A 16,332-nucleotide genomic window follows, 5' to 3' on the forward strand; every position below is an offset into this window, starting at 1 on the left:
GTTTCAATGAATACATATTGGAAAATTTAAATTGTCGTCAAAAGTTGTGGGTTGTTTCTGTTTGTTTATTTGTTTGTTTATTTTTTTTAAACGTGAATGAATTTTATTATGTATTTAATAATTTACATATTTATTTATTTATTTATTTATTTATTACAGGTCTTTGCTTTAAATTTATTGGATTGAATAGAAAAAAAAAAACAAAAAACAAAAAGAGAGAGAAAGAATAGGTATATAATAATCGATAAAATCGATAAATTTTAATATTTTTAATATAAAATGTCTGAAATCGTTTTTTCTTTTTTTTTTTTTTCAAGCAAACGTGAAATAATTTTTTGCTTTTATGAAAAGTCAAAGAATTTTACTCCTGAAATTATTATTATTATTATTATTATTATTTTAATATCGTAGGGAAATTTTCATTTGAACGAAAATAATAATGATAATTGTCGTGATGGCGACAAATATCGCGGGTAGGTTTTCGATGACAAGACAAACGTTTGATTTGTGTTATTTAAGGGAAAAAGTTTTCCGAAATTTTTTTATTTTGGGAGAAGGAGGGGGTGAGGGAAAAGGAGAGAATCGAGTCAAAGGAATTTTCCTTTGAAAAAATTTTCATTTTTCTTTTCCTTTTTTTAATACGGTAGGAACGCGAAAGTATAAATAAAAAAATGAAAAAATATTTATTAATTAAATTAATTTTTTAAAAGAAAAAAAAAAAAATGCAAATTCAATGAAAATGACGTCACAAATTCGCGTAAAAGCAAAAAAAAAAAAAAAACTTCACGATCGCATTAAGAAAAGGTTAAAGTTATTATTATTATTATTAAAAAATATTTTAAGATGAAAAGGTTTTCTTTCTTTTTCTTGTTTCGAAGTAGGAAAAATTATAATAAATTATAATATTAAATGTGATTAAGTTTAAAATAATATTGATACAAATTATGCAATCGTGACATTTTTCTTTAAAAAAAAAAAAGTTAAGAGTCATAGAGTAAAAAAACACATTAATATTAAGGTATAATGTCTCGTCGATGATTGTATGAAATTTTAATTTTAATTTTTTCTTCTTTTTTTTTTTTTGTTCTTCTGCCTATTTCGTCATCTTTTCTTTCCATCCTTTCGTCCTTTGATGTAATTTCCAGCTTTTCTGTGATTCGTCTTCGTATCTCCAAGATTATCAGGATTTCATAGAGAGCAAACATTCTGGACAGTACATGACGGTGCCGAGTTCGCCGAAGCAAAGATTTTATTCACAGTCGACGAATTCCACTCCATATTCGTTTACCTTTCCATTACCCGAACAACAATTTCAGGCTCAACTTTTACAAAGGCTTCAAAACATGAACGGATATCAAAATATTCCGTATTCGATATTGACGCCGAACGTTTATCAACCTATGTCGACGGGACTTTATTCATTTTCCAACACTTTTCCACAAGTGAAACAACCTTACAACAAAGGAACTGCGACGAATACGACGACGAGTACGACGACCGCGGCGACGACGACCGCGACGACGCCTACGGCAACGGATTTAATTCTAGATTCGAACGTCGTCAACGATGGGGAAAAAAATACGACGTCGTCCGCGGAAGAACCTCAAACGCCCATGATGTTGGATCCGCCTCCGATGGATAAAAAACCGATTTATTCGAAACAGAAATCGAAAGAAAAATCATCGACGGGAGATAATGGAAACCGTCGGAAAAGTCGCGTCGAATCTCCACCATCCGTAATCATTCCAACAACGGATAAATCGACGACGGGAAGGTTCGGAGGAACGTCGAGTCCGCCCCCACTCAAAAGTCCCATACAATCCCCAAAATCTTATCAGAACGCTTTCACGTCCGCTTTATCGTCTTTCATAACTCTGAGAGGTTCCGACAGTGCGAAAAAGCCGAAAAACGAAAGGCCGAACATAACGAGATCGACAAGCGAAAAAGTATCAAGTAGGAGCGAACTCATGGATTTGGTACAGAGAACGACTTGGGCGAGACAAACAAAATAATAAGTTGTGACGTCATCAAACAATGACGTCATCATCATTATTAAAACGAATGAAAAATTATAATTGCTAGTCAATAAATCAATAAATAAGAAAAATTATTATTATTGTAAAAATGCGAAGAAAAAAAAGGGGAAAAAAATTAAATAAACGGATTATTGTTATTATTAATAAATAAAAAAAATTTATTAAAAATTTAGTTGTTGAAGTTATTTATTTATTAATAATGTAAAATTTTAATTATTACTAATTAGATTAATAATTAAATAAAACAAACAAACAAACAAAAGAACAAACAATTGTTCTGGTAGATATTTTAACACACATAAAGTGCCACACGTCACTTTTATTTATTTTTTTATGTATTAATTTTTATTTATTTATTTATGTACATAATGTGTAAAAATAATTGTAAAAAAAAATTTTTTTTAATTAGTTATAATCGTTATTATTATTATTATTATTAAAAATTCAAGGAAATGAAAAAAAAAAAATCATTTCCTTTGATTGTTTTTTAATTTTTTATATTTTTTTTTAACGGTTTTTCGCCTTTTGTTATTTTCTCGTGTTAATAAATAAAATTATTAATTTATTAACGCGAGAAAATTTTAATAACTTGCATAAATAAATAAATAAATAATATTTATTATCATTAATTAACAATTAAGTTATTTTGTTGTATATATAACGAACGTTAAATTGTTTGTTTTTGTAAGATAATAGTTTTGGATTAGAGAGAGTCATAGAGAAAGTGAATGTGAGAGAGAAAGAGAGTGTCGGTTTTTTTTATTTTCTTTATGTCTTTTCTTCTTCCACGTTTTTCCGTTTTTTTTAATGACACGTCGAACGTAAGTATTACTAAACGGAAGAGGAGAGAAAAGGTGTCGTTATATTCTATATGTGCATGTGTTTATGACGATAATCGAAATTATTTATTTCGATTATTGTTTCGAGTTCGATTTTAATTTCGATTATTTTTAATAATTTTTTTTTTTTTTAATGCGAACGGGTGTGGTCAACTTTGTGTGAAACTTTTCCGTTTTTTATCCATCGGATTTACTTCGCGTCGTCTTCATTTTCCTTTTTTTTAATCTTTTACTTTTTTTTTTACTGCTTGCATTTTTTTTTTTAATCCCGTTCGTGTGTTTGCTTATATTATTATTATTATTATTATTATTATTATTATTATTATTATTATTATTATTATTATTATTTTGCTTTAGTAGTAGTTTTAACTTTGATTTCGTTTTTAATTAGTTGTTTTTTTTTTTTTTAACGGTCGGTGATTTTTAAAACGTTTAAAATAAATGTAAAATGTCTGTTTCCTTTTTTCCTTTTTCTCGAATACGGTGAAGGTTTGGTTTTTCCTTTTTCCATTTAAAATAATAATAATAATAATTCATAGAGGTGAGTTTTTTTTCTGTTATTGTTTTCGTTTGACTTGTCGTTTGTAAAAAAATTAAAATAAAAAATTTTTTTGGTCCTCAATTTTTTTAATTTTTTCAGTTTGTTTTGTTTTTGTTTTGGGGGGCATGTTCAGAAGTTGTTCAGTATTTGACTTACGTCATCCGTTTTATGATTTAAACTTAACTAAACTTTTTTTGGTTTTGGTTTTTTTTTTTCTCCGTCGGGTTTTCCGGAAACTAACGCTTTTAAATAGTTTTTCTCTCTCTTTTTCTCTCTCTCTCTTTCTTTTTCTCTCTCTCTCTTTTTCTCTCTTTCTTTCTCTTGTCTGTTTTTGAAGTTCCACAAAATTCATTTCGAATCGCACTTGTGCGTTTCCGGCGTGGGATTTTTAAAGCTTTTCCGATTATGGAAAATTATTAACTCAAATTTACTCTCTCTCTTTCCTCACGTTCAAACTTTGGATTCAAATTTTTGTATTTTAACTCCCTTTTTTTTTGTTGGAGGGAGAGGGTGGGGAGAAAAGAAGAAGAAGAAGATAAAGAAGAAAAAAGAAAAAAAATAATCGCCGACGTTTCGTGATGAAAATAGAAAATGTTATTTTAATTATTATTATTATCATTTGCCATTTTTCGATCCTGAAATTTTCTTTCTTTTTTTTTTTTTTTTTTTAAAAAGAAAAAGCTCGTAATAAATTAAGGAAGCCATTTTCTTATAATAATAATAATAATAATAACAACTCCTCCCAAAAAAAAAAAAAAAAAATTCAAAAACGTTCGCACTAGTTTGAAAAAGAGAAAGAGGGGGAGGGAGGGGGAGAGAAAAATTTTTTTTTCCATCACGCAAATTTTTCATTAAAATTTCTAGAAAATTGTTCCATGTCTTTTTCTTTTTTTTTTTTTGCTTTCGTTTTCATTTAATTATTATTATTATTATTATTATTATTTTTTTTTTTTTTTTTTTTTTTACATGAAAACATTAAAATAGATAAAAAAAAGATTCAGGACCGTAGCTTAAAAAAAAAATTTTACTCTCGTTTAATTTTCCAGTTGAGTCCGTCGTCGAAAGTGTTCAGATGGTTTAAATTGACTCCGTCGCAAAGTCATCCATTATCGAGACCGGAAAGTGGATTCGTTGACGGTGACAAATCGCAAAAGGATGAAGAATTTGATTGTTTCAAAGGTGACGTGGGAGAAGAATACGACGAAGAAGTCATTTTCGAAGGTTCACAATCCCTTTTGGAATCTTTGAGCACGAGAAAGAGGAAAAAATTATTGAAATTACAACTTGGAAGAATGACGACGTTTTAATCACGATCATCACGGGGGAAAAAAGGAAAAAAAAGGAAGAAAAGGAAAAAAGGAGAAAAAGGAAAAAAAGGAAAAAACGGAAATTGTGATTCGGCCATACGATGATGCATCATGTATTATTTAGGATAGGTTACGAAAAAAATTTTTTTTACTTTTTTTTTAGTTTGACGTGGTTTTAGAAAGAGAGCGAAATTACCGTAGAAAGAGACAGAATATGTGCGTTTTCTCATATTCTCTCTCTAATTTTCTTTTTTTTTCTCTTTTTTTTTTTTAACTAAAGAATTTCCGGTACGTTTGATGCACAAATCAAAGAAAAAATTTTCCCGCGTTTTTTTTTGTTTTTTTTTTTTTTTTTTTATTCTTTCTAAAACCACGTCAATCAAAGTTTTTAGTTTATATGATTATTAATTATCGGAAAATTTTGTTTTTTAAAATCGTAACGAACAATGACAACGACCCTTAATCCGAACTTCCGGTTATTTTTTTTTTCTCACAAAAATTTAAATTTTTCTTTTCTCTATTTCTCTTCTTTTTAGTTTAAAAAAAAAACACTTCCTCCTACACCACCTTTCGTTTCCTTCCCCTTAAACTTAGATCGAATGTAAAGTCGTAGTGGCAGTAGTAACGATAATAATAATAATAACAACGATTTTGTTAAAATTGCGGAAACACATTGAAGAAATCCTCTTCCGTCGAAGAGGTTTGTTGATTTTCATTCGCATAAAAATTCCGCATTCATTATTATTATTTTTTTTTTTTTGGAAATCCTTTCATTTGATTTCTCCAGGTCTTATCACGATAATCCTACGTGATTATCGTGTAGTACAGATAATTGGAGAAGTAATTAATGAACTCGTCGATCCATCGATCGATCGATTTTTCTTTATCGAGAGATAACTTTATAAGAAATATTAGATCGTTTTTTAAGACACAAATTGGGAGGGGAAGGAGGAAAAATAAGGTTCGTAGGTACGTTTGTCAGTTCGTTCGTTTGTTTGTTTGTTTAAGATGATTTTTTTACGTTATATAGTTAATCGATTAGCTTGTTAGTAAAAGGACTAAAAGAAAGAAACGTCGGAAAATTATGTTTTATTATTATTAGTATTAATCACATCGACTGATTTTTTTTTATATTTAATTATTATAGTCGTGCCAATTATCGTTTTTTTTTTTTTTTTTAAGTGTCTTCTGCTAAATAATTTTTAAAAATGATAACCAAATAATATTCGTTAGTTTATATATATAAATAAAATTTGTCCGTCTTATCATCGTTCCTTATCATTCGTCATTATTGTCATTATTATTATTATTATAATATAATAATACTTTTTTTATTATTGCGTTGATTTTGGTTTTTCGTTGTAGTTACCCACCTACCCACCCAACAACCCCCTTCCCTATTCTCCCCGACATTTTGTTTGTGTTTTTCCTTTCCACTTTTTTTCATTTTTTTTTGTACTCCCCCTCCCGGTTTTCAAAGGGTCAACGTAATGATGATAAAAAGTTTTATTATTATTATTATCAATTTGATGTCATATCGTAAAAGAAAGACTGATTGTTATCATCATCATCTTCATCATCGTTCTTCGTCATAAAATACATTAATAACGTCAAGCATTTCATTTACTGTCTTTTTCTTTCTCACGTCACATCTTCCTCCTCCTTCTCATCCTCCTCCCTCTCCTCCTTCTCATCCCCTTCCTCCTCCCTCTTCTTCTCCTTTTCATCCTCTTCCTCCTCTCTCCCTTCTCCTCCTCCTCTTATTCCCGTCAATATTTTTGATCCAGTTTAATTTTCTTTTTTTTTTTTTTTAAAATATCGTTTTAGGTTAATTATTAATTTAATAATAATAATATTAATAATAATAATAATAGTTTTTAAGGACCTTAATAAAGTAATCGTATTATTAATAATAATAATAATAGATTTAGTTCGTTAGTTATTTAGTTTGTTAGTTAAATAAATGTAATCGCGAATCGATAAATAATTATAAATTATAATAATAATATTTGTCGTTTTATTATCATTATTATCGATTAGTGAGTAAAAAAATATGTATGACGTAATAACAGTACGTCGCAATAATTATAATAATAATTTTTTTTTTTACATAAGTTTTTTTTTTTTTTTGTTCTTCTAAAATAACATTTATTAGTTTAATTTTTTTATCATCGTTATATCATCAATTTTATTATTATCATTATTATTTTTATTATCATTATTATTATTATCATTATTATTATTATTATTTCTTTCGAATAATATAAAATCAAATAAATAAAAAATTTGTAACTTTGAAAAAAAAAAAAAAAACGAGTTCATTTTTATTAATGTTATTTACTAATAAAAAAACATATTTTCAATGAGTGGGTGGGGTTTACATAAAAAAAATGTTTTTTTTTTTTTTTTATTAAAGAAAATGGCGGCGGGGTTAATTAAAAGGGGGGTTGAGGGGGTTGATAATTATTTTTTATTTTATTATGTGAAATTATGATTAAATAGTTTCGTTGTTCTTGTTTTTGTTTTTTGGGTGCGGTGAAACAATATTAAGGTTGTTTTTGATATGATAACTCGGGTCTCGTCAACTTTGTGTTGTCAGTTATTGTTTTCAAAACGTGGTTGATAAGAAGTTATTATTATTATTATTATTATTATTATTATTACGGGGGGGTCGTCGAATCTGTTGGTTTTTTTTTTTTTTTTTTTTTAAAATAATTTTATCCAAACGATTTTTTTTTAGAAATAATAATCAAGGTAAGTCATTTTTAATTTATTTACATTTTTCTCTTATTTGCTCCCTTTTTCTTATACCCTTAGCATCTAAATAATAATAATAATAATCGTAATGTAAAAAAAAATTAATAATAATAATAATAAATGAATGCGAGCTGGAGAAAAAAAATAATTAAAATAAAAATAAATTTTTCACAAATTGTTTTTTTTATTTTTATGTATATTATCAAAATTAATAATTATTTTTAAATAATAAAAAAAATTTAAATCGAATTAATAATAATAATAATAATTAATAATAATAATAATAATGATAGATTTAATTAAAATTAAATATGGAGTCGAAAAAATAAATAAATTTAATTTTTTTTTTGTTATTCGTTTTAGTTTGAATTAGCGCCATAAGTTAAACACGTTTATTCGTTACTCGATTTCTGATTGGTTGGATCGTCTTGTCCTCCTTCTCTTATTTTCTCTACATTTTTTTTTTGCGTATATTTAAATATAAGTTTGAAATTTGAAATGAATTCAGGAGCGAATAAAGAAAAAAATAAATTTTCCGATAAAAAAGAGCCCCCCATGGTTGGAATATTAAGAGTCGATTGTAATAAACCGAGGAGGAGTTCGGGGGGTTCAGGAAGTTCCACGTGCTCAGTCGATTATAAAAAATTATCAAATAAATTAATGGCACAGGTGAGTTCAATTCTTTTTCCTTCCCCTCCCCTCCTTCCCCTCCTTCTCTTCTCCTCTCCTTTCCCTCCTCTCCTCCCCCTCATTTTCCCGCCCTTTTTTTTTTAAAGAAACAAAAGATTTTTCTTTTACAAAATGTGGCAAAAAAAAAATAAATAAATAAATTTTCCTTTAGATTTTTTTATTTTATTTATTTATTTATTTTAAAACGACAAGAAAGGAAAAAACAAACAAACAAACGAACAAACAACAATAAAAAATGTTTTCTTATCACGCAATGTTTGATTAATATTAATTTAATTTTTGATTTTATTAATATTATTATTATTATTATTAATTACGTTACATAAAAATGATGATGACGTATTTGTGTTAAGGAAAAAAAAGAACAAACGTTTTGGTTGTTGTTGTTGTTAAATGTAATGAAAATATTAAAAAAAATAATTACGAACGTTTGTTTGTTTATGATGATGATGATGATGATGATTTTTTTCCAGTCGTTTAAATTATTTTTTTCAGTTCCTGTTTTTCATATCAATGATTTTTTTTTTTTTTTACGGTAAAAAATTCCAGGGACGATTCCAGGATATTTTTGTTGTTGTTGTTGTTGTTGCGATTTGTTTTTCTGATAATTGATAAGACTTGATAACCAAAAACTAACTAAAACTTAAAATTAAAACACGAATTTTTTATAAACGACGACGACGACGACGTTACAAAAACGATAATTTTTCATTTACTTATTTATTTAGTCTACTTCCACGTTTTTTATTTTTCAATTTGGTTTTTCTCTCTTTTTTTTCCGGTTCGATCATTTCACGAAAATTATTATTATTATCATTTTCTTATTTTTAATTAATGAATTTTCTTTCATTTTTTTTTTGTGTGTGTTTTTGACGTTTTTAAAACTCAATAATCGGCATCATCATCACTTTTTCTTTTTTTTGGGGGGGGGAGGGAAATTTTTTTTTTTTAATTAATTGCTGACGTTTAAATTTTTTTTGTTTCTAGAAATTTTTTGAGTTTTGTTAATCAATAATAATAATAATAATTCCTAATTACGTAAAACATTTAAAAATTTTAAATAAAAATTATCCAGGCGAAGAAAAAAAAGAAGAGGGGTCAAGGGGGATGGAAGGGAGGGGAGGGGAGGAAAAAGGGGGGTGGAGAGAAAAAAAAGGTGAAAATTTTTTTTTTAATCAATTTAAAATATTTTTGAAAATGTGCGTGTGTTAACGCACTCGTGTAACAAAAAAATTTTTTTTTGTTTGTTGGTCATTCACTTTAATTATATTTTATTAAAAAGGTTAAAGTGGGGAGTGTCTGGAAATCGCGTGATTCCAGCAATAAAACTCTAAAGAAAGAAAGAAAAAAAGAAAATTCTCAACCGTTGTCTACAGATGTCCTAAAACAAGTTTTTTGATAAGATGTAAATTTTCCCTCCTTTTTCCTTCCTTTTTCTCTCCTTTTTTTTAATTCGTTCCAGAATATTCTTTTTGTTAGTTTAGTTTTAATTTCATCATCGTTAAGAGTGATAAAAAAAAAAAAAATTTAGGATGAACCACCATCGCCACAACCATCCGTCGATCGTTTGTCGGTAACTTTTGCCGAAAAAAGTGATTGGTCGGAAAGTTCGGTCAAAGTAAACATTTTTGATCCGGGATCGCCACCATCTCAAATCAACGATATGGATAGATTAAGTCTTGGAAATTATCCTCCAGGTATCCTAATAATAATAATAATAATAATTAGAATAAAATAAGAAAATTGATTTTTTTTTGTTTTTCCATCATTAAAGATGAAGAAGTTGGAAAAGTTGTTGGTGAAATGAACGACGACGGAAAAAAAGAAGATGATGATGATGATGATTATTCAGCGAGTGTTAACGTTATTATACAAAGAAGAGAATCGATGAAAAGAGCATCTAGTAAAAGAAGAAAAAGAAGAACGTCATCTCCTCTCACGACAATAGATGGTAATTTACAATTGGGTACAAGAAGAAGATCTTCCGAGTATACAAACAGTTCAGGAGAGTCAGTTACCATTTTTTTTTTTACTTAAAAATTTTTTTAACCTTTTTTGTTTTGACGAAATTTGTTTTTCCTCTTTTCGTAGCACTGCCATAACAGTCGAAAATGAAACGACGACTCAAGAACAAATATTCGAGAACATTCGATTGCATAAAGAAGTTTTAAGCAGTGCTAAATTTCAACCCTGGGGTATGAGGAGGAAAATAAAATTGGTTCAACAGGCAAAAGCCTACGTGAAAAGGCACGAAGGGGAGTTGCAAGAAAGGTTAGCCATGTCGAAAAGTACGAAGGATATTTTAGCAAGGTTCAACATATGGCTGATAAAGGTTTGATGATGATTATATCACTAACATTATTACGTAAAACATTTAATTTAATTTTTGTTTTTGTTTCCCCCCCCCCCCGCTCCCAAACAGAAGTTACAATTTTTAAAAAGGGAATTGGCAAACACGATGACACTTTTAATCCCGTGGGAATTAAGAATAAAAGAAATCGAATCACATTTTGGATCTGCCGTTGCTTCTTATTTTACATTTTTAAGATGGATGTTTTGGGTTAATTTAGTCATAACGATTGTTTTGGCATGTTTCGTCGCCATACCTGAGGTAAATGATTGTCTCTTGTCACGTTGATGACGTCACAATCGGTGAGCCCCACGTGATTTTTTTTTTGTTATAGATGTTAACGGCGGATGTTAAAAGTGCCGGAGAAAGAAAAGAAATGCTTCCGGATGAAAAACGTACGGCTACTAATTTAGTAACACTTTGGGATTTCGGTGGAGTACTTAAATATTCTCCAATTTTTTACGGATATTATACTAATCACGATGGTACGAGTACCGGGTACCGGTTACCACTTGCTTATTTTATGACTGGAATTGCCGTTTACGTTTACAGTTTCGTCGCGACACTTCGAAGGTAACAAATTAAACGAACCCTTTTAAACGTTTTTTATTTCGATTAAATGATTAAAAAAATTCGGGGGGCGGGGGGGGTTTCTCTTCAGAATGGCTGAAAATTCTAGAATGAGTAAATTATCGGAAAAAGATGACGAATGTATATTCACTTGGAAAATATTCACCGGATGGGATTACATGATCGGAAATGCGGAAACGGCTCATAATAGAGTAGCATCACTTATACTCGGTTTCAAAGAAGCTTTGCTCGAAGAAACAGAAAGAAAAAAAGATAAAAAAAAGTTATTATTATTATTATTATTATTACTATTCATTCATTCAATCATTCATTCAATCAATCGTTTTTGTTTTTTTTTTTTACAGTTGGAAAGTTATATGTCTTAGAGTTTTAGTTAGTTTTTTCGTCATCGGACTTTTAGCATTTTCCGCATATATTGTTTTTGTAGTCGTCGAAAGATCAACGCAACCGGAAGCGAATGATTCGTGGTGGCGACAAAACGAAATAACCGTTTCCGTTTCGATCATATCGATACTTTTTCCATTTTTTTTCGAATTGCTCGGTTTATTAGAAGGTTATCATCCTAGAAAAAGTTTAAGGATACAATTGGCGAGGTGACGAAATTTTTTTTTTTTACGTGATGATAATAATAATAATAATTATCGATCGATAAAAAAATAAAAATGCCAACAAAATGATTTTTTTTTTCAGGATTATGGTTTTGAATTTGTTAAATTTATACACTTTGATTTTTTCACAATTTTGGAAAATCAGCGATATGGTAATTATCGTTATTATTATTTTCTTCTTCCCCCCTCTTCCCCTCTCCTCTCCCTTTCTCTCTCTCTCCTCTCCCTTTCTCTCTCTCACCTCTTCCTTCTCCTCTCTCTCCTCTCTCTTCCCTTTTCTCACCTCTTTCTTCTCCTCTCTCTCCTCTCTCTTCCCCCTCAAAAAAAAATTAATTAAATTATTTATAAGTTTATTGTAATATAAAAAAAAAAGAAAAACTCGTTATTATAAGTTTTAAGGCGTTTAATCACAAAAAGAAAATTTTCTTTTTTATTAATTATAAAAAGTTTTTTACGAACGTGATCGAACTTTACCGAACTTTTATTTTTTTTATTTTTAAATAAAAAACAAAAGGTTGAGGAGAGTTTTAAAATTTGTTTGTTGAGTTAACGGTTTTTTATTTGTTCCAGACGATCGAATTACAAAATATAAAAAAAAATTACACGTTAAATTATTCGACGACGACGACGACGACGTTTGATGTAACCGGAAAACCGATTTGTTTCATGGTACCGGAAAATTGTACGAAAATATTAACGAAAAACGACGAATCATCATCGACTTCAAATCCGAATAAAATTTTTATTAATAATAATAATAACGATTCGACAACAATGGTTAATGATTTTATGACGTCATTATTAAAAACAACAACAGCGAATCCGTCGACGACGACGACGACGTCATCATCATTTACGATTTTTAATCGAGACGAAGAAAACGGAAACGAGGATGATGATGATGATGATGAGGACGAGGACGTGGATTACGATTACGATTATTACGAAACCGATAACGTAACGGAAATTATACCGGAAGTAGATGATAACGATGTATTAAATTCTAGTTTTGTTGAAAAATACGTTAGGAAAAAAAAAAATGAAAAATTTACGAAAAGTTTAAAATTGAACGTTTCAAACGATGAATTACATAAATTTATTAATAATTCTTTTGATAATTCTTTATCAGACTCGAATTTTTCATCTCGGAAAAATTTATTAAATTTTTTAACGTCTAATTTTATTTATTTTAATGAAACAAATAATAATAATAATAATAATAATAAATCTTTATCGAAAAGGAAAACAACATCAAACGACGATGAGAACGACGGCGAAGACGACGTCGTAAATTCCTTCACGAATATTTCCTTTGATGAAATTTCATCGGAATTTTTTACTTCCGGTTTTCCGAACGTTGAAAAAAATATTACACACGACGGAAACAAAATGATGAAAACAAATAACGGAAATGTTAATGATAATGATAATAATAAGAAAATTATCGTCGTAAGGAGTGTTTGCCTAGTGAAAAAATGTAACTTTTCCAACGGCGTTCATAAAAAATTCTACGATAATAATAATAATAATAATAATTTGAATAAGGTTTACGATATGGAAACGAGAAAAAGGTTGAGATCTTTATGTTGGGAAACAATGTTCGGACAAGAATTGGTTAAATTAACCGTTATGGATTTAGTAAGTAAAATTTTCTTTCTTTATTTTTTTTTATCAGTTGGAAAATTTTTTTTTTGTTTTTCAGATGTTGACAATACTTTCCGTACTTCTCCTTGATTTTTTTCGCGCCATATTCGTAAGAGTCATGAATAAGTGTTGGTGTTGGGATTTGGAAAAGAAATTTCCACAATATGGAGATTTTAAAATAGCCGAAAACATATTGCACTTGGTTTATAATCAAGGTATGGTTTGGATGGGAATGTTTTTTTCTCCAGGACTTCCAGCGATTAATCTCGTCAAACTCGTTATCATGATGTATTTAAGATCTTGGGCTGTATTGACTTGTAACGTACCTCACGAGGTAAATTTGTTTTTCCGTTTGTTTGTTTGTTTGTTTTTGTTTACTCGTAATATGTTCAATTTGTTTTTCAGGTTGTTTTCCGTGCTTCCCGTTCGAATAATTTTTATTTGGCACTTTTATTAACCATGTTATTTCTATGCGTTTTACCTGTCGGATTTGCCATAGTTTGGATCGAACCATCATGGCATTGCGGTCCGTTTTCCGACTACAATAGAATATACCATCTTTTTACGAAAACGTTGCAGAAGGCATTGCCGAAAACTCTTCACAAGGCTTTAGACTACGTCGCTTCTCCAGGAATAATAATACCACTTTTAACTCTTCTCGTTCTTATTATATATTATTTAATATCATTGACGAATTCTTTACGCGAAGCAAACAACGATTTGAAAATACAATTGAGACGAGAAAGAACGGAAGAAAGGAGAAAAATGTTTCAAATGGTTAATAAAAGAGGTAGAAAAGAAAGTAAAGAAGATGGCGGGGAAACGCCTTTCTCAAAATGGAAAAAATTATTACCGGAATTAACTATGGGTGGTAAACAAGGGCAACAAACGTTGTCGTCTGCTGGAAATGATGTTGATGTTACTCTTGTTAAAAATAATGATGAAAATGAAATTACAAGAGGAAATAATAAAAAGGAAATTAATCGAAAAGGTGAATTTTTTTTTATAATTTAATTTTTTAATATCTTCTGCTTTTTTTTTATTTAATTTTATTATTATTATTTATTAATTTATTATATTTTTAAATATTTTACATTACATAGAATTGCTGTCACGTTTAATGAAAAAAGCTATTGGAAAATCAACCGGAAGTGAAAAAATTTCAAAAGAAAATGAAGAAAATAAAATTCAAAATGGTGAAGAAAAAAAAATTTCGAATGATGATGATAATAATAAAAATAAAAAAAAATCATTATCAAATGTAACGAAATCGGAAAATTTTATTAATAATAATAAAAAATCCGAGTCGAGAGTTCAATTATCTAAATTAAACGATAATAAAATTAATAATAATAATAATAATAATAGTCTCATCGGAGATGATAATAATCAAAACGATGATAATAATATTGAATTATCGTTGTTATCATCATCGACGAATAATTCACAATCTGAGATTCCGGTTATAAAAATTAGTAAAACGGAAAGCGATGAAATCTTATTAAAAAAGATTGATGATGATGATGATGATGATGATAATAATTTTTTTTTAGGTAAATACGAAAAAGGAAAATTTAAAAAACTCGTTGAAAAATTTATTGAAATTAGTAAACGTGAAAAATTTTTTAACGCGAAAAAAAAATATCAAAATCTTTATGACAAACCCGTAGTTTAATATTTATTTATTTGTGAATTTGTTGCTTTCATAATTTTTTATAATTAATTATTACTAGTATTAGTAATATTATTATTATTATTATTATTATTTTTATTATTATTATGATTTTTATTATTATTATTATTACTATTATTAACCTCTAAAAAAATATTATTAATCATAAAAAATTTATTATTAATGTATTTAATAAATGCGTTGTAATTAATTTAATTTATTTAATAAATTTTATTTAAAAAAAAAAAAAAAAGGATTTTTTTGTCTCTGTCTCCTCCCCCCCTCACTCTTTATCCCTCATGATTTTTTAAACGTTCGCCTTACATTCACTGACTATGCAATTTGAAATGATTGCTGTAAAAATCCAACGTTTACGATTTATTCTAAAGTAGGTCGACCTTGAATCCAAGGCCAATGGTTTTACATTTCAATTTTGTGAAATTTTTCATGGTCACGATTTTTCAACCAAGGTCGACCTTGTTTACTGTTTACGCTATGTAGGACGACCTTGTATATTTTACCTGGCGCACATTTTATTTTAAGCGGGAATCCATTGTTTGAATTTTATTTTTTTCTATACCTCCTTGGGTATTATGTTTTTCTGATACATTTGGCCAAAATTTTCGATGTTTTTTTGGTAGAAAATTACATTAAGGATGAAAAAAAATAAATAAATTTTAATTCACAATAATAAATTATATTTTTATTAAAATTAAATTTTTTTTTGGGTTTTTTTTTCCCCATTATTATTCAACATGTAATTTTATGCAATAAAATTAAAATAAATAAATAAATTGAAAAAAAAAAGTTTACATTTTTTCATTGAGGGGGAGACAGGATAAATTTACAATAAAACTTAAAACGATAAAATCATACAAGAACAAAGGGCGTTCTTTCAATCAATTTTTTTTTTTCTGACGATCACAATAAGTTTAATAATAATAATAATAATAATATTTTGTTTTAACTCGAAACGCGTTTTCATATAAAATAAAATAAAATTTGACTTATTATTGAATTACATTTTATACTTATTTTAGTTTTTCTTATACTTTGACTAACATTAATAATAATAATAGTAATGATATTGATGACAATATCGACAGTGATAATAATAATAAAATTATCTAAAATCAATCATCGAGTCATGAAATTAAAATAAATAAAAAATATAAAAAAATAGCATTTTTTTAGATTAATATTTCTCATAACCTAATTCATTTTTTTCTACTTTATCCTCTCTACCCCCCGCAAACGACGACGTCATTTCCGTTCTATACGAAAAACAAAAAGAAAA

The 16,332-nt window shown here is 27.9% G+C and overlaps 3 protein-coding genes across 3 annotated transcripts; all 3 read left to right on the forward strand.

The window, feature by feature from the left end:
• Positions 1-739: 739 nt before the first annotated feature.
• Positions 740-2,012, forward strand: Phum_PHUM020420 (uncharacterized protein; the record flags this gene model as incomplete). The annotated part of the gene is made up of 3 exons (XM_002422838.1): positions 740-757; positions 986-1,018; positions 1,146-2,012. The coding sequence occupies 3 exons, from the start codon at positions 740-742 to the stop codon at positions 2,010-2,012; spliced, it is 918 nt and encodes a 305-aa protein (XP_002422883.1).
• A 794-nt stretch (positions 2,013-2,806) lies between these two features.
• On the forward strand, positions 2,807-4,723 carry Phum_PHUM020430 (uncharacterized protein; the record flags this gene model as incomplete). Its single annotated transcript, XM_002422839.1, has 2 exons — positions 2,807-2,857; positions 4,463-4,723. 2 exons carry the CDS (start codon positions 2,807-2,809, stop codon positions 4,721-4,723), a joined length of 312 nt encoding a protein of 103 aa, XP_002422884.1.
• Positions 4,724-7,978: 3,255 nt separating this feature from the next.
• On the forward strand, positions 7,979-15,038 carry Phum_PHUM020440 (uncharacterized protein; the record flags this gene model as incomplete). The annotated part of the gene is made up of 15 exons (XM_002422840.1): positions 7,979-8,149; positions 9,702-9,867; positions 9,945-10,179; positions 10,262-10,502; positions 10,593-10,781; positions 10,855-11,093; positions 11,182-11,438; positions 11,539-11,704; positions 11,802-11,871; positions 12,290-12,776; positions 12,849-13,006; positions 13,265-13,357; positions 13,422-13,697; positions 13,769-14,354; positions 14,467-15,038. 15 exons carry the CDS (start codon positions 7,979-7,981, stop codon positions 15,036-15,038), a joined length of 3,906 nt encoding a protein of 1,301 aa, XP_002422885.1.
• Positions 15,039-16,332: the final 1,294 nt, after the last annotated feature.

Source organism: Pediculus humanus, genomic scaffold, assembly GCF_000006295.1.
Source record: "Pediculus humanus corporis 1103172107373 genomic scaffold, whole genome shotgun sequence".
Classification (NCBI taxonomy): Eukaryota; Metazoa; Arthropoda; class Insecta; order Psocodea; family Pediculidae; genus Pediculus; species Pediculus humanus.